The sequence below is a fragment of the Silurus aristotelis genome (genome assembly GCF_946808225.1).
Source record: "Silurus aristotelis genome assembly, chromosome: 15".
NCBI lineage: Eukaryota > Metazoa > Chordata > Actinopteri > Siluriformes > Siluridae > Silurus > Silurus aristotelis.
Window position 1 is genome coordinate 19358885 of NC_139588.1, and position 17372 is coordinate 19376256.

General features: G+C 37.9%; 2 protein-coding genes across 2 annotated transcripts; one reads left to right on the forward strand and one right to left on the reverse strand.

The window, feature by feature from the left end:
• The first annotated feature begins 486 nt into the window (after positions 1-486).
• On the forward strand, positions 487-7415 carry esco2 (establishment of sister chromatid cohesion N-acetyltransferase 2). Its single transcript, XM_083562509.1, has 11 exons — positions 487-630; positions 1680-1743; positions 1865-2720; positions 2881-2965; positions 3045-3081; positions 3601-3742; positions 3824-3955; positions 4286-4375; positions 4899-5042; positions 5384-5568; positions 6836-7415. Exons 2-11 carry the CDS (start codon positions 1685-1687, stop codon positions 6966-6968), a joined length of 1863 nt encoding a protein of 620 aa, XP_083418635.1. The 5' UTR covers positions 487-630; positions 1680-1684; the 3' UTR covers positions 6969-7415.
• Positions 7416-7735: 320 nt separating this feature from the next.
• On the reverse strand, positions 7736-14108 carry pbk (PDZ binding kinase). Its single transcript, XM_083563462.1, has 8 exons — positions 13971-14108; positions 13739-13812; positions 12167-12260; positions 11946-12085; positions 11641-11810; positions 9662-9791; positions 9396-9581; positions 7736-8167 (listed from the first exon to the last, which is right to left on the reverse strand). Exons 2-8 carry the CDS (start codon positions 13806-13808, stop codon positions 7932-7934), a joined length of 1026 nt encoding a protein of 341 aa, XP_083419588.1. The 5' UTR covers positions 13809-13812; positions 13971-14108; the 3' UTR covers positions 7736-7931.
• Between the last annotated feature and the right edge of the window lie 3264 nt (positions 14109-17372).

Sequence of the window (17372 nt, forward strand, 5' to 3'; positions counted from 1 at the left end):
GAAATGAGTTTATTAGAGGGACAGCACATGTAGGATGTTTTGGTGACAAGGTGAGGGAGGCGAGATTGAGATGGTTTGGACATGTGCAGAGAAGGGACATGAATTATATTGGTAGAAAAATGCTGAAGATGGAGCCACCAGGTAGGAGGAAAAGAGGAAGGCCAAGGAGGAGGTTCATGGATGTGGTGAGGAAAGACATGCAGGTAGTTGGTGTAAAAGAGGCAGATATAGAGGACAGGGTGGTATGGAGACGGATGATCCGCTGTGGCGACCCCTAATGGGAGCAGCCGAAAGAAGAAGAAGAAAATTAAGGTATTTTATTATATTTTAATGTATCTTTGCCCAACCATATCGATGCTTATTTTTCGCTTTTTATTGAGTGTTCAGGTTTAAACTTTTACTTTGTAATGTAGATATGTTTATGTTTTTCAGGCATTGGCTAGTGGGACTTTTATTATGAAGATTAACTTCCGTAAACAAAGCCGGAAGTCGTATCGCGCTCTGGCGGCTTGGCGCGCGGTTCAAAAGCCACAACTGCCAGAGCGCGCGCGTAGAGACGGTGTCTGAGAGAGCGGGACCTGCAGATCCACAGGGTTTATAGTAAGAGTTTATTCAGCGGAAAACCTCCGTGTAAGGTTTGAATTTTCGCTAAAATCAATACTATTTCCTTCTACATTGTTTTTCCGCCGTGTTTTAGACGATTATTAGTTATTTGTTCTTTCATAGTCTGACTGGACTGGTGTCTGGCGCGCGCGCAACATTTTCCCCACAGCTAGCTAGCTAAACAATTTTCCCTCAGAGGGAATAAATACACTTTCCGTGTATAAACACATTCTTACCACTTTTATATCAATATTAACTTGTATAGACTGATATTAGTTTATGATGAGACACAAAAAACTTCGTTGTTATTGTTGTTGTTGTGGTGGTTTGACTAACTAGCATTCAATACTAATGAGAACCGTCTGCTTTATCGCTCTTTATTATATTATAATATGCAAATTATTGGATAAAACATCCCCCTTCAACATTTCGCGTTGATCTTTACACGTCCTCCCGGCACCAGTAGTTAGTTTTAGCTCTTCACACATCTCATATCAGCTTCAGTTCATCTGCAGAAGCATGCAGGCTTTTGATTGGATGGACTTGTATGAGTTTTTTGCTCAACTGCCAAGAAATCCCAAACTATACTTTCCAACCATCTCAGATGGAGATGTTTCCTTAGTCCAAACATCTCATCTTGGACAGTTTTCGTGGTATTAATGCTTATTAATCTGCAGGTTGAACTTCACTGGTGTTTCTCATGACTAACTTCTCTATGATGAGGGAATATAATAATGTTATAATCCTGTAAAGAACAAATCGAACACTCGGATTCTTATAAAGATTTGCAAATAATAAAGACGAGCCTTATATGCCAGATTTTCCTTTTGTAATTTGCTAAATATATTCTATACAATATACTAATGTCATCACTTAATTCATACAGTGTCCCAGTTTCTTCCTATAAACCAAACATCATGTTTTGCATCTAAATACCCATAGGGTCAAATACAAACCTTGCCCTTAGAACTGATGTTTATCTTTCATATATGCAGTTTCTGGTGGAAGTATGCATTCTTCTCGAACTGTACAAACATTTGAAGTGTGTGGTGTTTGACTCGTGTCATGTTTTTCAGACGTCATGAAAATGTCAACCAGAACTTCAAAGAAGAGAAAACCGTGCTCACCGGATGCTGAATGGTGCGTGTCCTTTTTTTTTTTTTTTTTTTTCTTCTTCGCATACGATGTTATCCTATGTAATGTCTGGGGGGGGAAATATTCCCCTGAATATTCCAATAAATCTATATAATTTTCCTCTTAGTAATCCAGCGAAGAAGAAACCCGTGAGACTGGAGAGCTGCACAAAGAGAACGTCTGCTCGGCTGAAGGAGAACTGCCCGCCTGTACTGAATTCCCCTGAAAGGACGCGTTCCTCTTCACTCTCTCCCAGTACACCCAGAAAGAAGTCACGCACCTTCGCGTTGGAGTCTCCCCCGAAAAGAGCATCTCCTTTAAAAGCCACGGTTGGAGCAGTGACATTTTACAGCAAGCAGAAGCCCCTTTATCTCACTCCACTGGAAAGAAAGGTGCTCAAGGAAACCAAGTCCCCTCCGACTAACCAAGACCAGCCGATGGCTCCCGTGTCATCTGGAGGAAACGACATCAAAGCCAAAAAGCCTAAAAAGAAGGAGAAAGTGAGAGCACAGAAATCCAACCTAAAGGGCTACTTTGTACCTAAATCCACTAAAATGCATTCAAACGTGCTGGAAGTGAAGAAGCAAGCATCGATTACATTCAATAGTTTGAAAGCCAAAAACAAACCCAGGATCGTCATCGGTGCCGCTTTTTTCGGCAACGGGAAAAAGCCAGCTTCCATGTACAAGCCTCACGTGCCAAAACCGAAGCCTAAGCAAGCCCTCTCTCAGAAACCTGCAGCAAAAGAGAATGCTGTTCCGACACAGAGAGATCGCTCTCCGGTGCGCCAGGCTGTCTTTATTAACAAACCTAAACTGAATCCTCAGCTGCTTTCTCAGCATGGAGACTGTGGTGCTCCTGAGGGTGGAGAACACACCCCATGTCCTCAGCCCTTCAGCTCTAACAGTCGCACAGAGGTTAACAAGGACACCAGGAAACCTCATTCTCCGATAAAGTCCTTAATCTTGAATACAGCTCAACAGGTGAGCCCTTATATCACTATTCTGGTTGTCATAGTGATGTTTGATCTATAAAAATAACAGAATAACAATACCTCATTTGATGTTTCGGTTGAGGGCCATTTTGGTTTGAACTGTTTATTTTATTAAATTTTTAATGATTTGGGGAAATGAATCTTTCTAGGACAAACCTGCCAGTCCTTGTTCAGACATTGTGATGGACATCGGTGAAATCAGTGCCGCAAATAACGGCAGCTGTTCAGATAATGGTACGTTCGAAAGAAAAAAATCGCATTTTAATTTTAAAAGTTGTATTATTAAACACAATGTTGTATTTTGTCTTCTCAGAAACCTCAGGGGTTTACCCCATCTTCGGCTCCAGAAGGTAAATAATAAAAGTGTGTTCGTGTGTGTGTTCGTGTGTGTGTTCGTGTGTGTGTTCGTGTGTGTGTTCGTGTGTGTGTTCGTGTGTGTGTTCGTGTGTGTGTTCGTGTGTGTGTTCGTGTGTGTGTTCGTGTGTGTGTTCGTGTGTGTGTTCGTGTGTGTGTTCGTGTGTGTGTTCGTGTGTGTGTTCGTGTGTGTGTTCGTGTGTGTGTTCGTGTGTGTGTTCGTGTGTGTGTTCGTGTGTGTGTTCGTGTGTGTGTTCGTGTGTGTGTTCGTGTGTGTGTTCGTGTGTGTGTGTTCATCAAATATTAGAAAGTTGAATTTCTGCTGAAATTTCATTCATTCTACCAAAATGACACTCGGATGATTATCTCAGAAATAAGAGTTTTCTATGGTAACACACTGAGTAACACTCAGAAATAACTTGTAATGCATGAGGAAATTAGGTAGTCCTTCATTGTAGGGCTGAACACTACATATAAAAAAAATCTTTGTTAATATTTGGTATATTCTGTTTCAGGTCTCAGAAGAAGCCTGGTCTGACCTCAGCACTGAACAGCAGCACTCGTTCTGCTGGCACACAGGCTCGCTTGGCTAAGGAGAGGAGTTCCAGGAGGAAGAAGGAGCTAAAAAAGCAGAACGATGATGATCAGCTTGTCATCGTGAGTAAAAGTGGTTAGAAGTAAATGAAAGAAGTAAAAGATTTAGCTGTGTAAGATGAAAGATCCTCTCTCTGCATACAGGATGCCGGCCAGAAGCAGTTTGGTGCCACTACGTGTCATTCATGTGGCATGCTGTACAGCGCAGACAGTCCAGAAGACAACTTTCAACACACACAGTTTCACCAGCGCTTCCTCGACACAATCAGATATGTGGTGAGAAAACCTATGAAATATAATTGCAATGAATAATTGTTTTGGAAAAAGCTTTAATGCTGCATACAAGTAGGAATATGATAGAGACGATAGAAAAGAAAACTCTTCTATAGCCACTGAAAACCCAATTCTTACTTTTACCGTACATGTAGAGTTAATGACCATCGGGCATGCAAAATTTTTCGCAAAAAGGGGTCACCCAGTGTTCATGGAATGGCCCTGTATTCACAGTGACCGGAACAAATGAAGGAACACACATGCAAATATGCAGACATGCAAATGTGTAAAGATTGTGCTGCATGCTGATTTTCTTCTTCTTGTTCCATGAAGGGCTGGAAGAAGGAAAGGGTAGTGGCAGAATTCTGGGATGGCAAAATCATTCTCGTTCTTCCTGAAGACCCCAAGTACGCAACTAAAAAGGTGTGTGTTTGTGTGTGTATGTGTGTATATATAATATTTTCACACATGCATACAGTGATGTAGAAAAGGTGTTTGCCCGCTTCCCGATTTCTTATTTTGTTGCACATTTGTCACACTTCAATGTTCCAGATCATCAAACTAATTTAAATATGAGTAAAATATAACACAACATGCAGTTTATTTCAAAATAGTTTTTGTGGATTTTGTTTTCCCTCAATAATAAAACACTTCGTTTAAAAACTGCATGTTGTGTTCAATTGTGTTAACATTTACTAAAATTTTAATTAGTTTGATGATCTGAAACTTTAAAGTGTGACAAACATGCAAAAAAAAAGGGGTAGACACTTTTTCACACCACTGTGTGTATGTGTAAATAACATATATATTTTTTATTGCTATTATTTATTTATTTATTGTTTGCTGTAAAATAGGTTTTCTGCTGGCCTGAGCTAAATATTTTTCTGTTGACCAACACCATAGTGGGGTTAAATGAGTCTGTATAACCTGTGATGTCTGCTTTCAGGCAGATGATGTAAGACGTATTGCAGATAGTGAGCTGGGATTTCAGCAGGTCAACCTCAGCAGCCCAAGTGCTGCCAAAACCTACCTGTTCATCAACAGTGACAAGATGGTGGTGGGCTGCCTGGTGGCCGAACCTATAAGACAGGTCTGAGGCTCATTTTCCATATGCCATATTACCACTTATTCATTTCTCTGTAACTGTGCACAAGTATTTATAGTAATAGATATATTAAATATTTAATTGATCAACACACCTGATCTTATGTACTTGTATACTGGATATTTTTGTAAAATGTGTGTACATCGTTATTGCTAATTCATTTTGGTGCGAATTTTCCAATTACCGTAGTTGCGTTTCTATCTTTTGAATGCTCGCTATAACGAACTCATTTTCTCAACAATGGCCTTTTATTCCAGTGTTTCATGATTTGAAGTGAAACCGTGCAGTAAAGTTTTCCAACTTGTAAATCACGTTCGTGTTTGCAGGCGTTCCGTGTGCTGGAGCAGCAGGTAAAGCCAAAGGACATGATGAAGGAGGATTTTATGGAGCACCACAGAGCCTGGTGCTGCTCCACCATACCCGAGAAGGCCATTTGTGGAGTGAGTCGAATTTGGGTGTTCAGCCTGATGAGAAGAAAGGGCATCGCAACACGTCTGCTAGACACAGTCAGGTACACACTCGTATGCTTTTATTCCTCTAGCAGATGCATGAAATCTAAACACGGGAGAATAATCGGTGTGGAATAATGAGGCCGTTACTACCCCAAAGTTGAATGATTTTCGTTAACAGGATGGTCCCATAGTGCTTTATTCCTAATGGAGTGAAGTAATTTGACAGCAGTAACAGTACTTTACAATAAATGCAAATTATAAAGACATGCCATTCTTTAATCTCCTGGAACATCTTCAAAACAGTTTAGATTATTGAAGACAAAAAGCTCATTGTTACTGAAAACGTCGTATCAGTAATGGGTACAACTGTAATTGAGTGTTGGTGCTGGAGACTCATTTGAAATTCTAATACATCAGAAACCTTAAATCACACACTGTTAAATACCTTTTTTCAAACCTGTTCATTAAGCTTTGAACAAGAGTTAAGTCCTGATGAGTAAAAGTTCAGATTTAGCGAATGTCCGCAAGGATGCTATTACCTTATATTTATTATTTAGTTATTAGTATTATTAGTTTTTAAAATTGATACTGGATAGAAAAACAAACACTGCATGTAAATCAGTACTGAATAATGTAAATGTAATAAATATGAATATCAATTCATAATATAAATATAATATAGTGCTCAAATGGCATGTGGTGTCAGTGATTAGCCTCTAGAGGCCGCTCTTGTAATGAGTGCAATGGAAGGCAAGCCAGAAAAACAAATATGGATTTTTTTTTTTATATATATAGTTCCATCAACTATCGGTACAGATTAATCGGCAAAACCGATGAATCGGTCAACCTTTGATTATAACACCATGATTGTAAGCGAGATTTTATAAAAAGTAAATTACATTTTGGACATATGCAGTTTATTTTTGCTTTATTAGTGGAAATAGATCTTGATATAGATCTACACTCACTTTGTAGAACATCATCTAGCTAGCTCACACTGATTTGTACATTTCCATTAAGGATGCTTGTATGCCTGAAAAGTATCGCTTGTCTGCTAATGAATTTGCTAGTGTTTTATTGTTTGCTTTAATCTGTGTATCTTCTTTTGGATCCGTTTCCATACTACTGTCCTCTACATTTTGATTTGATATGATACATCTGCCTCTTTCAAACCAACTACCTGCATGTCTTCCCTCACCACATCCATAAACCTCCTCCTATTAATCATAAACTGACACTCTTCTCAAGTGTGAACAAGAGTTATGTGTAGATCTACATGTGAACAATAGAGCTTTATTTTCACCTTTTACCCGTCTCCTGTTTCAGAGGATCGTTCATGTATGGAAGCCCACTGACCAAAGCAGAGATTGCCTTCTCCGACCCGACTCCTGACGGCAAACTCTTTGCAACCAAGTACTGTTCAACGCCAGCGTTTCTGGTCTATAACTTTATTGGCTAAAATTGTGTAAACGTTTGTGCAGTTTTATACTTTGTAGCCAGATATGATTTGCTGCTGTTATTTTTTTAATATTGTTTAACAGTTTATTTCAGTGCCCGTGTATGGAAAAGAGAAACTGTTGAGAAGTTTGATGCAGCAGTCCAATCTGTATATGCAGGCATTTAAACATGCACACATTATCTACATTAATCACCTCCTCCATTACCAAACAAAGAAGCAAATATTCAGAGTAGTTTAGTATTTTAATTTAATAAGAAAACGTTCCCAGTTAAAGTTTAAAGTGTTCACTTCAGGGTTTGTTACTCAGGCGAGTTTGTTTTATCACCTGTTTTTAAATATAAACTCATTTTCAATACATAAACTGATTCCTGCTCATGTTCTGAGCACAATGTGCTGTTTGATCTGCAGTCTTTATTTGTAAATATTTTAAATAAATGTTGCTGCTAAGCACGGTGTTGCATGTGTTTGCTCCTGCTGATGAAACCCTGTACAATCATGACTTTAATATCCACTACTTCTAAAGACTGACCTTCTGTACACTTGTTCCTCATGGGCTCTTCTATACTTCCACATGGTGACGGCTCTCATTGCAGTCCTTATTCCGATTCCATCAAAAGAATCATGGAATGTCACAATGCATTGCAGCTGTTGAGTTTTTTTTTTTTTTTTTTTTTTTTAAATGTCCCTATAGTTGAAAATGTATATGTTTAAAATTTCGACACTTAATAAAGGCTCCCAAAGTCATGAAAAACCCTCAAACTTCAATATTTAATTAAACTGTTTAATATGTCAGACGAGTCTAATCTACATACACTTGTATGTGATACCTGTATAGTAAATTCTGTATCGTTCAGAGACGGGTATAGAAACAAAAACAGGACAGAATAACACAGAAATGAAGACAGACGGAGACGGCACAGTAAGAAAAGATCACTGAACACCCGTGGTATATGTGAGCAGATGTTAATCTATGACAATCACCTCGCTGTGTTTATCATACAGCTGGCTGTTGGACTCCAGGGCCAGAATGATATGAGCAGCTGAAGGTCTTTTGCTGGGCTCTTCCTCAGTACAGAGGCAGAAAAGCTCCACCATCCTCTGGTAGGCGCCACCCAGAGTGGCTGCATCCAGCGGGGGACGGGTTCCCAGCCTCTCATAATACGCATCCTCGTCAAAGTCGTCCTCGTCAAAGGAGTCGTCTGGAGAGAGAGAATAAAAATTGTCGATATAATCAGCGTTTCATAATCCTGGTCCTAGTAATGAGCTTTCTGTTGAGCACCTGCACTTCAGTGACCAGGAGGCATCTGGCTGCAGAACAGCTTTTACCAGGTGGATTTTTTTTTTTTTATAAAAAACACACAGATTGCATTTGTTTACCAGGGAAACGTCAAACTTTTCACGCTCAATGATAAAATTATTTTTTTTTTTATTGTAAACCGAGACTTGTCTCTCATCATCATGCTCCATGCACAACAAAGTCTTTAAAGAGTCACGGGAGTAGAGAAGAGCTGATACAAAAGTTCTGGTAGCAATTAGAACATTTTAATTTAAAAACATTTATATAATGAATTTTTATTCCTCAGCGCGCACAGAAAATCACGGCACACCTCAGGACATTAACTAAAATGATCACACGACTGCTAAGTAATCACACAGTTTCACAGAGGACGATGGCAGGATCGAGAAAAAGTCTTTATTTTATGAGCACATCGAACCGCAGTCAAACATCTGGCAAGCTTTAATGATGCTGAACATTTTTTGTTTGAAAAAGACTATGTAGAAGGAAGGAATCCATCCATCTAATTTTCCATTCATCGATTCATCTCTATCCATTTATTTCTCTCTATATATCCATTCATCCTTATGTTAATCTCTCGATTTATTTACATCTTTATCCATCCATCCACCTATCTAATTTTCCATCCATTTATTTATATCCATCCATCTAATATTCCATTCACCCATCCATCTCGGTCCATTTATTTATATCTCTACATCCATTTATCCCTCCATCCATATCTCTATATCCATCTCGATCAATTTAAATCTCTAAATCCATCCATCCTTCCACCAGCCTCTCATTTTACATCCATCTCCATCCATTTATATTTCTACATCAATCCTTCCATCCATCCACATATCTAATTTTCCATCCATCCATTTATTTATATCTATATCCATCTGACCACCTATCTAATTTTCCATCAATTCATCCATCTCTCTATATCCATTCATCCACCTAGCAAATTTTTTTATCCATCCATTTAATATCCATTGACTCATGTCCATCCATCCATCTCAATCCCTTTATTCATATTCACGGGACAGAATTAAAACATCAGTGACGTTTCACCTTTAAACAGGAACACAGGGAAAACCAGAGCGTTAAAACATTGCTGAGAGTAGATAAATAAATAAATCTCTTACCATCATCATCTTCACAGTCACCATCGCTGTCGAGTAGCTCTAGGTGAGGCACAGAGAGGGTCATCATCTCCCACAGGGTGAGTCCATATGCAAAGATATCCGCTTTGTCTGTGATTAATCTTTCCTCCAGTGCTTCTTTGGGTTTCCACGGCTCAGTACCGATGTAGCGCGCCTTCGGGTTGCTCACTACACGCGTGCGAATGAGAAACATCTCAACATCTGCTTTTCTTCAAATCATTACAGATAACCTGTGAAATAATGCTTACCCTGCATGTTTTCGTCTAGCTTGAGGGAAACACCCACGTCGCAGATTTTGATGCTCTCGAAGTCGCCTTTAATGACCACGTTGCAGGATTTAATGTCTCCGTGCAGCAGCCTTTTTTCGTTGTGCAGATACTTGGGGAAAAAAAAAAATATTTCATGTTTTGAAAGAAAATAACAGAATGCACTGTAGAACATATAATAGTGATGAGGACCAGCATTTCTCCTCCTTCATACCAGGGGGCCCAGATTATTAATCCAGACCAACACTTTTTACATCATTTCCTAATTTATTCTTTAATAAAGGGACTCAGTGTGCAATTAATGCAGAGTTTATTAACTATAAAACTTGTGCAGTTACGTTCATTCAAATGAACAACTTTGTACAATGACAAGCAAATGTACACTCAACAAGAGTACAAAAGACCCTATTTTTGATTAGTAGCCAAGAAATAAACTACTAAATCTCAAACTACACTAAGAAAACAGTCAAAAGTGCTATTTAAAGCTTATTAAAGGGATAGTTCATTAAAAATAAATTAATTTGGGCATCATTCACTTCCACTTATGTTGTTCCAAACCTGTACATCTGTTAGAAAGAAACTAAAAGTAAACTTTGGAAAAAATTTCAAGGTTTCTGCAATATCAGGGTTACTTTTAAAGACCTTTTTTGGACCATTAAGAATGAAATTTAAATATCACAACATCAAGAACACACACAAATACAACCCCCCCCTCATCCAAGTATCGCTAAACTCGCACTTCCTCATAGCTAAAAAAAAAAAAAAAAATCTGTGGTAAAATCCGAGAGAGATTCTGTGGTACAATCCGTAAGAGAAATCTGATTGGCTGTTGGTCGCATCTGTATTCGTAATACAGCAAATTATATTTGGACAAGCGAAAGTAAGTACTACAACACCATGGAAACACAGTTTCTTTCGGCTTCTCCCGTTAGGGGTCGCCACAGCGGATCCTCCGCACGTTTGATTTGGCATATGTTTTACGCTGGATGCCCTTCCTAACGCAACCCTCCCCAATTTATCCGGGCTTGGGACCGGCACTGAGAGTGGCTGGGGATGGTTCCCTGACCGGGAATCGAACCCGGGTCGCAGCGGTGAGAGCGCTGCATCTTAACCACTAGACCACCAGGGGACCAACACCATGGAAACAAACAAACAAAAAAAAAAGTCCCATTCTAAATAATTTAAACAGGTCTTAATTTTCAGATATCCATATGACGCTACTTCTCAGGCTCATTAAAATGCTCCCTCAGCACTTTAGTTGGTTTTTTTTTTTTTTTTTTTAAGTATTTTATTTTGATTTTTACATTTTACACTTTTTAAAGCATTTTATTTTGATTTTAAAATTTTTAGGTTTTTTGTTTTTACACTTTTTAAAGTATTTTATTTACATTTTTAAATTGTATCCTTTTTTTCTTTTATTAAGACCTCGCTGAGTAAATGATGTTCGGGTGAACTATCGCTCCAGAAAATAAAATAAAATAGTTACAAAATACTGAATTTAAAATCAATTAAGTGCATAAAAAAAAAAAAAAAGTTCCTTTTTATGCTGGTGCACAATTGAATCAAAGTCAAGTGCCCATTAAAACTCTTTAAAAAGTTAATCTGTTTCCCATCTTGCCTGAAAAGCCTGTTTTTCATTGTAAATCTTTCTCTTCTTTTTACTCATTTTGGAGAATGTTCTCAATATTCAACTATGCTGACCGGCAGAAACTAGCGCCCTCTCCTGGATGGAGGAGTAACATCCTAATATGAAAGCAGTCTTAATTTTTCAGTCATACACTGACATGGTCCTGCTGATCCCTGATTTATAAAATAACCGAGAATGCCTCGGCCCAGTTGCTCCCATCCGCGATGATTGATTTATTCACGTATCATACCGCCTCAAACGTATTTTATCTAAATCCAAAGATCGACTGTCTGAGTATGATGATGGAAGAACAATGTAGATTTGCATTCAGTACCTGCAAACCACGAGCTACATGAAGAGCCACTTTTTCAATAACGGCAACCGGGAAGGCCTGCAAGCCCTCCTCTCTCCTCTTTTCAATCAGATCATTGAGAGACTTCTCCCCTCCGTACTCCATCGCCAAACACTTTGAGCCGTCTTTCGCCGTGGTGAACGCCCGGAAACCTGCCGTTCAAAACACGCAAACAGAATCTAAATCAGAATGAAATGCAAAGCGCCATAAAACACAGAATCACAAACACTGATTTCCACATGCGATTTATAAAAGTTTAGTTAATCTATAAAAAAATTTGTTTTTACCAACAATATTTGGGTGCTGCAGGTCCTTTAAGACCTTTGCCTCCTCACACAACCGTTTCTGGTAGACGTTCATCTGAGTCTTGGCACACTTGCTGTTGATCTTCTTAACAGCCCACGGTGACTGAGTCTGTTTTCCATTTCTGAAGGCAAGTTTGACAGTTTGGTGTCAGAGTTCCTGCAATCAATCACCTTTATAAATTGATCATTTTAACAAGTCACACCTGCTCATGAGGTAGACATTCACACCCGTACCACAGCCGAGCTTCTTCATGAACGGAGATGCTGGAATCGTTACAGGAGTTCCACATGCACTACCTGCAAGGGGGGTAAAATCCATTTATAAATGCACAATTAACTGCTCGGTCCACCAGCACAGTTTCTATCAATTCATAAAGCCATTAAAATTAGACATTTTCTGAATCTGATTTCAATGTTTCTGTAAAACACAACTCTTGATTCAGCTATAAAAAATAAAAAATGAATAAAAAATTATAGATAAAAATGAAAACTATATACAGTATATAGCCTTTAAAGAAAGTGGTAGCTCAATGTGCTCCCTAATGTACATACGATGAGTAAAAGTCATCTTCTCTCTCTTTCCCCCCCCCTAAGTTTTTTTTCTCATTTAAATAGGTCAACCACTGGTCTAAATACTGAGAAGTGGTAGAAATGGTGTGAATGCTGCTGGCCTGAGTAAAGCTCTCAACTGCCGGAAATGTACATGTATATAATACAAACTATCTGGTTTAGGAAAATTCAACAAATAAGTAAACAAAAAAACAGAGTGGATGGGTTATGTAAAATTTGAACACATGTTTAAAACTGTTTAGATTGTGCTTTCACAAAACTGATTTCTTATGATACTTAACATAATTTGGTACACAGTTTGTCGTTTTTACGCATATTTATCATAAAATAAACATACCAATCAACTGACTATATACAATGATAGATACATGGTGATATATATATATATATATATATATATATATATATATATATATATATATATATATACACAAAAACATATGTCAGAGACAGACAGATGCATAGAGAGAGACAGATAGAGCGAGAGAAAGAGACAGATTTGTGATAGAAGAGTATCTGTGAGAGTGAAAATCAAAGTTTATAGGACTGTGGTGAGACCTGAGATGTTGTATGGTTTAGAGACAGTGTTATTGAGTAAAAGACAGAAGGTGGAGCTGGAGGTAGCAGAGCTGAAGATGTGGAGGTTTTTGTTGGGAGTGACGACGGACAGGATTAGAAATGAGTTTATTAGAGGGACAGCGCATGTAGGACGTTTTGGAGACAAGGTGAGATTGAGATGGTTTGGACATGTGCAGAGGAGGGACATGGAGTATATCGGTAGAAGAATGCTGAGGGTGGAGCCACCAGGAAGGAGGAAAAGAGGAAGGACAAGGAGGAGGTTTATGGATGTGGTGAGGGAAGACATGCAGGTAGTTGATTTGAAGGAGGCAGATGTAGAGGACGCTTTGGCGACCCCTAACGGAGGCAGCCGAAATAATAAAAAAGAAGATACGGACAGACAGAAGAATATTTGCACTAATGTAGTGAAAATTAAATCCCGTTATTTGATAAATATGTAATAAATTAAAACTCCATATAACTGCGTTACTAAAGCCACATTACCAGAAGATATGAAATATAATATTTACTAGGTAATGTAGACGTGTTAGCGAGCTGCAAATAACAAATCCTATTAGTATAAACAAGTAAAAAGTATGTTATAATAAAGAAGAAGATTCAGAGTTTAATGGTGGTGAGGTTTTTACCAGGACTCTTCATCTTGGCCGGTTTACACGGGGTTTTGAAGGCGTCTGGTGACTTGGTCTCGGCCTCCATTTTACTGAAATTAAACAATACACACTGTAACTGCTAAACCAACATCAACCCTGGAGAGGATGTTAACAAATATATACATTTATATATTATATAAACGCAATGTTAGATATTTAATCTTTGTTTTAGTCGTTAAAATTGACAGCTAGCAACCGATAATCAAACCTGCTTTTGAAAATCCGCGCCTTCCCTCAAAAAGCCGTTTGGATTTGCTGCTCCTTCGCCCCTCACCGCCCACACGCCCGTATGCAAATTACATTGATCTCATTGGCTACAAAGGTACAGCCGTCTGCGTTATGATTGGCTATAATTCCAAAAAAACGTTACAAGAGTGAACTCTCAGCAAATAGGAGCTGAGGAGGCGGGGTTTACAAATCGAATCGAATGAAAAAACGCAAAGCTACGGAAAGTACAAAGGACAAATTCTGAATTGAGTTTCGGAAAACGCTCAAAATGTATAAATTTTTTCTTAATATAATAACAAGGAAAGGAGAAATATACTGGTGCTCGGGATGTTATAGTCCAGCAGTTTTATATTACCTATAAATATTACTATTATTATTATTATTATTATTATTATTATTATTATTATTGTTGTTGTTGTTTTTCCTACTAAATTATTCGTTTTAAACTAATTGCTAATTATTTCTATCATTGTTTTATTTTTTTAAATGACAACACAATTAATGGACACTAGATGGAGACATATATCAGAAATGACGCTTTTTCTGGAAAACTCCAGAATGTATAATTGCCCCAGTGTTCCCCATCCCCATGTGCACTTTACCCTCTATACCCAAATAATGTAACCCACTTCACCCCAAACAGCAAACTCAGCACACTGTTACGAGTTTACGTTTGTTTGTTTGTTTGCTTGTTTGTTCGTTTGTTTATTATTTTAAATCATAGTTTGGGTTATTTTGATTACCAGTTAAAATACCAGTGATTGGTATTCCTATGCTAACATTTAACAACAAATAATAAAAATATGGACAACATTATTTAGACATATTGTCTATATATGTTTTTTCCCCAGTCATCTTCCATAATTAAGCTGAAGGACCATAATTGTAGAAGATTCACTGCAAAATGGAACCATGATTTTTCTCCATAATCTGAATTATATTACCTGCTTTGTGTATATAGTTTATTCTGTGGTCTCACAGAGTAATGAAATCAACAGCGTTTTCTATTCCAAAAATACTACACCAAAGTCAAAAACCTAACATTAAATTCATCTCCATTTCTCTACATCATTTACATTTAGAGTCCGGCGGTACGAACTGTATGGAGATGCCATGAGTGAGAGCCCCTTTTCCCAACCACATCTCTGAGAACTTTTAGATTGGAGTAAAATGGGACACTGTGAACTCTCTCTTTAGAGTATGTCATTACTTTATGCAGCTTCCGTCGAACCAAAACCTTTTGTTACTCTAAAACCAACCTTGCATTCATTAACTTTTCATGTTCACCTACTAGGATCTTTGTCACAATTGTTTCTACTAAATGATCCACTTATATGCCTTCAAGCCAAAAACTATAATCATATGGTGCTTTTATCCGGGTCTATCTGCACCTGGTAAGACACCTGGTGAAACATGAAATGGAGGTTTCAAATGTCTGGTTATGCAGTAAACAGTTTGTTGTTTGGATGAAACCAGTGGTGGACAGTGGTGAGATCTACTTTTACTTAAGTTCAATAAATTTCAAAGTCAAATATATTTACTTAATCAGTGTTTGGCCGATTAATATTATACTATTAATAGATCGGTGTGTTAGGAGTAAATTGTACAAACTGATAACATTAAAACCCATAATAAATCACAGTACCTTGGATACTTAAGAACATTTGAAAGCAAATATTTTTGTACTTTTACTCAAGTGAAAGTTTAAAGGGACACTTTTACTGGAGTCATATTTTTCCCTGAGTGGATCTCTACTTCAACTCGAGTACATGGTTTATGTACTTCATCCATAGCTGTGGAGAAGCTGACATGCTTGTATTGGCATTTTCTCTTCCACGAAAAAAAAAATGGAAAAAAAGGAAACTTTGGAAGAAAAGATGTACTTTACACACAATTTCTATGTTTATCTTTTTCCTGATTTGTACAACACACTGTGGGGATTAGCAATTCCCAATACATCAGCTCAGCATGTCTAGCATGTCTCTCTGTTCTCCTCTCTACAGGAATTTATTTATAGTGACAACTTTAGCTTTTTTTCCTCATTTGGCTTTTCTAGTCACTTAGTTATACAAAAGAACTTACAAGCTGTGCATTATACAATCAGTCTGATCAGTGGGAAGTTACTGAAATTCTTTAATAAACCATGTGTACAGAGTAGTTGTTAAATCTTCTTCTTTTGGCTGCTCCTGTTATGGGTCACCACAGCAGATCATCAGTCTCCATATCACTTTGCCTCTCCCTCTACGTTTAACGCTTTCAAACCAACCACCTGCATGTCTTCCCTCACAACATCCATAACCCTGATCTTTGGCCTTCATCATTTCCTCCTGCATGGTGGCTTCATCCTCAGCATTTTCTCCTAATATACCCCATGTCCCTCTTATGCACATGACCGAATCATTTTAATCGTGCCTCTAACCTTGTCCCCCCCATTAAACTCATTTCTAATCCTGTCCATCCTCACCAGTCCCGATGAAAATCGCAGCATCTTTAACTCCGCCTCCACCCGTCCACGATGTTTATGTTAGTAACACATAACTGTACATATTTCTCTCTAAAAATGATGTAAAGGATACAGATTTAGAGCTTAATTTCTAAATGTTTAATTGAAAAAATGCATAAAATCATTTGTTCATCCATTAATCAATCCATCACTGCATGCATTCATATATCTCAAGTATCCGCTTTATTTTGGGAAAAGAAATTCATTACTACTACTGTAGTAGCATGTTTTTCTTGGAAATGTAAGGAAACTGGGGACCCACATGAGCAGAAAAAAGACAGATCCTCATACCCATATAGGGAAGGAGAAGGACATGCGAGTGACACAGACTATAACACTAGTAACACATAAGCACAAATCATTTCCTTGGAAAAATCAGGAGAAATCATACAGACAAAAAGGCTTCATTTTTCAATCATTTTAATGGACAAATTGATGCAATTAGTTCCACATTAACATTTACTGACTCTTCAATAACTGCCCTTAGACTTCATTTATGAGTGCACTTTAAATAAACAGGGTTCTTGTACCTGGGAATGTAATAATGTGTCATACATACAGTGGATTAGAACCAGATTAAAATAACTGGGGAATTTCTCTAATGTTAAACGCAGAGACAACACATCTGAAATAAGGTTGGAAATAACCTTTGCCTTTCAGTGTTTGGGTTTATATATATATATTTTTGCCACTTTGGTGTAACACTGTGTGTGAGTGATAAGGGGAAGTGTAACCCCTTTGTTTGCATACATTCACAAACCCACAAAGACTCATTGTCGACTGCCCCAAAATCCCAATAAGCCAATATTATAAGGGTAAAAAGGTTAAAGAGTGAAACCATCCGTGTTTCATTAAGCGGTTAAAGAGTCTGGGAAACTC

Excerpts from the sequence above, each read along its gene's own strand:
- esco2 (XM_083562509.1), top strand. The coding sequence starts at position 1,685 with ATGAAAATGTCAACCAGAACTTCAAAGAAGAGAAAACCGTGCTCACCG. Across the intron at positions 2,966-3,044 it reads CGGCAGCTGTTCAGATAATG|AAACCTCAGGGGTTTACCCC; the intron begins GTACGTTCGAAA and ends TTGTCTTCTCAG. Across the intron at positions 3,956-4,285 it reads TCGACACAATCAGATATGTG|GGCTGGAAGAAGGAAAGGGT; the intron begins GTGAGAAAACCT and ends TGTTCCATGAAG.
- pbk (XM_083563462.1), bottom strand. The coding sequence starts at position 13,808 with ATGGAGGCCGAGACCAAGTCACCAGACGCCTTCAAAACCCCGTGTAAA. Across the intron at positions 12,086-12,166 it reads AATGTCTACCTCATGAGCAG|AAATGGAAAACAGACTCAGT; the intron begins GTGTGACTTGTT and ends ACTTGCCTTCAG. Across the intron at positions 9,582-9,661 it reads GCTAGACGAAAACATGCAGG|TGAGCAACCCGAAGGCGCGC; the intron begins GTAAGCATTATT and ends GCACGCGTGTAG.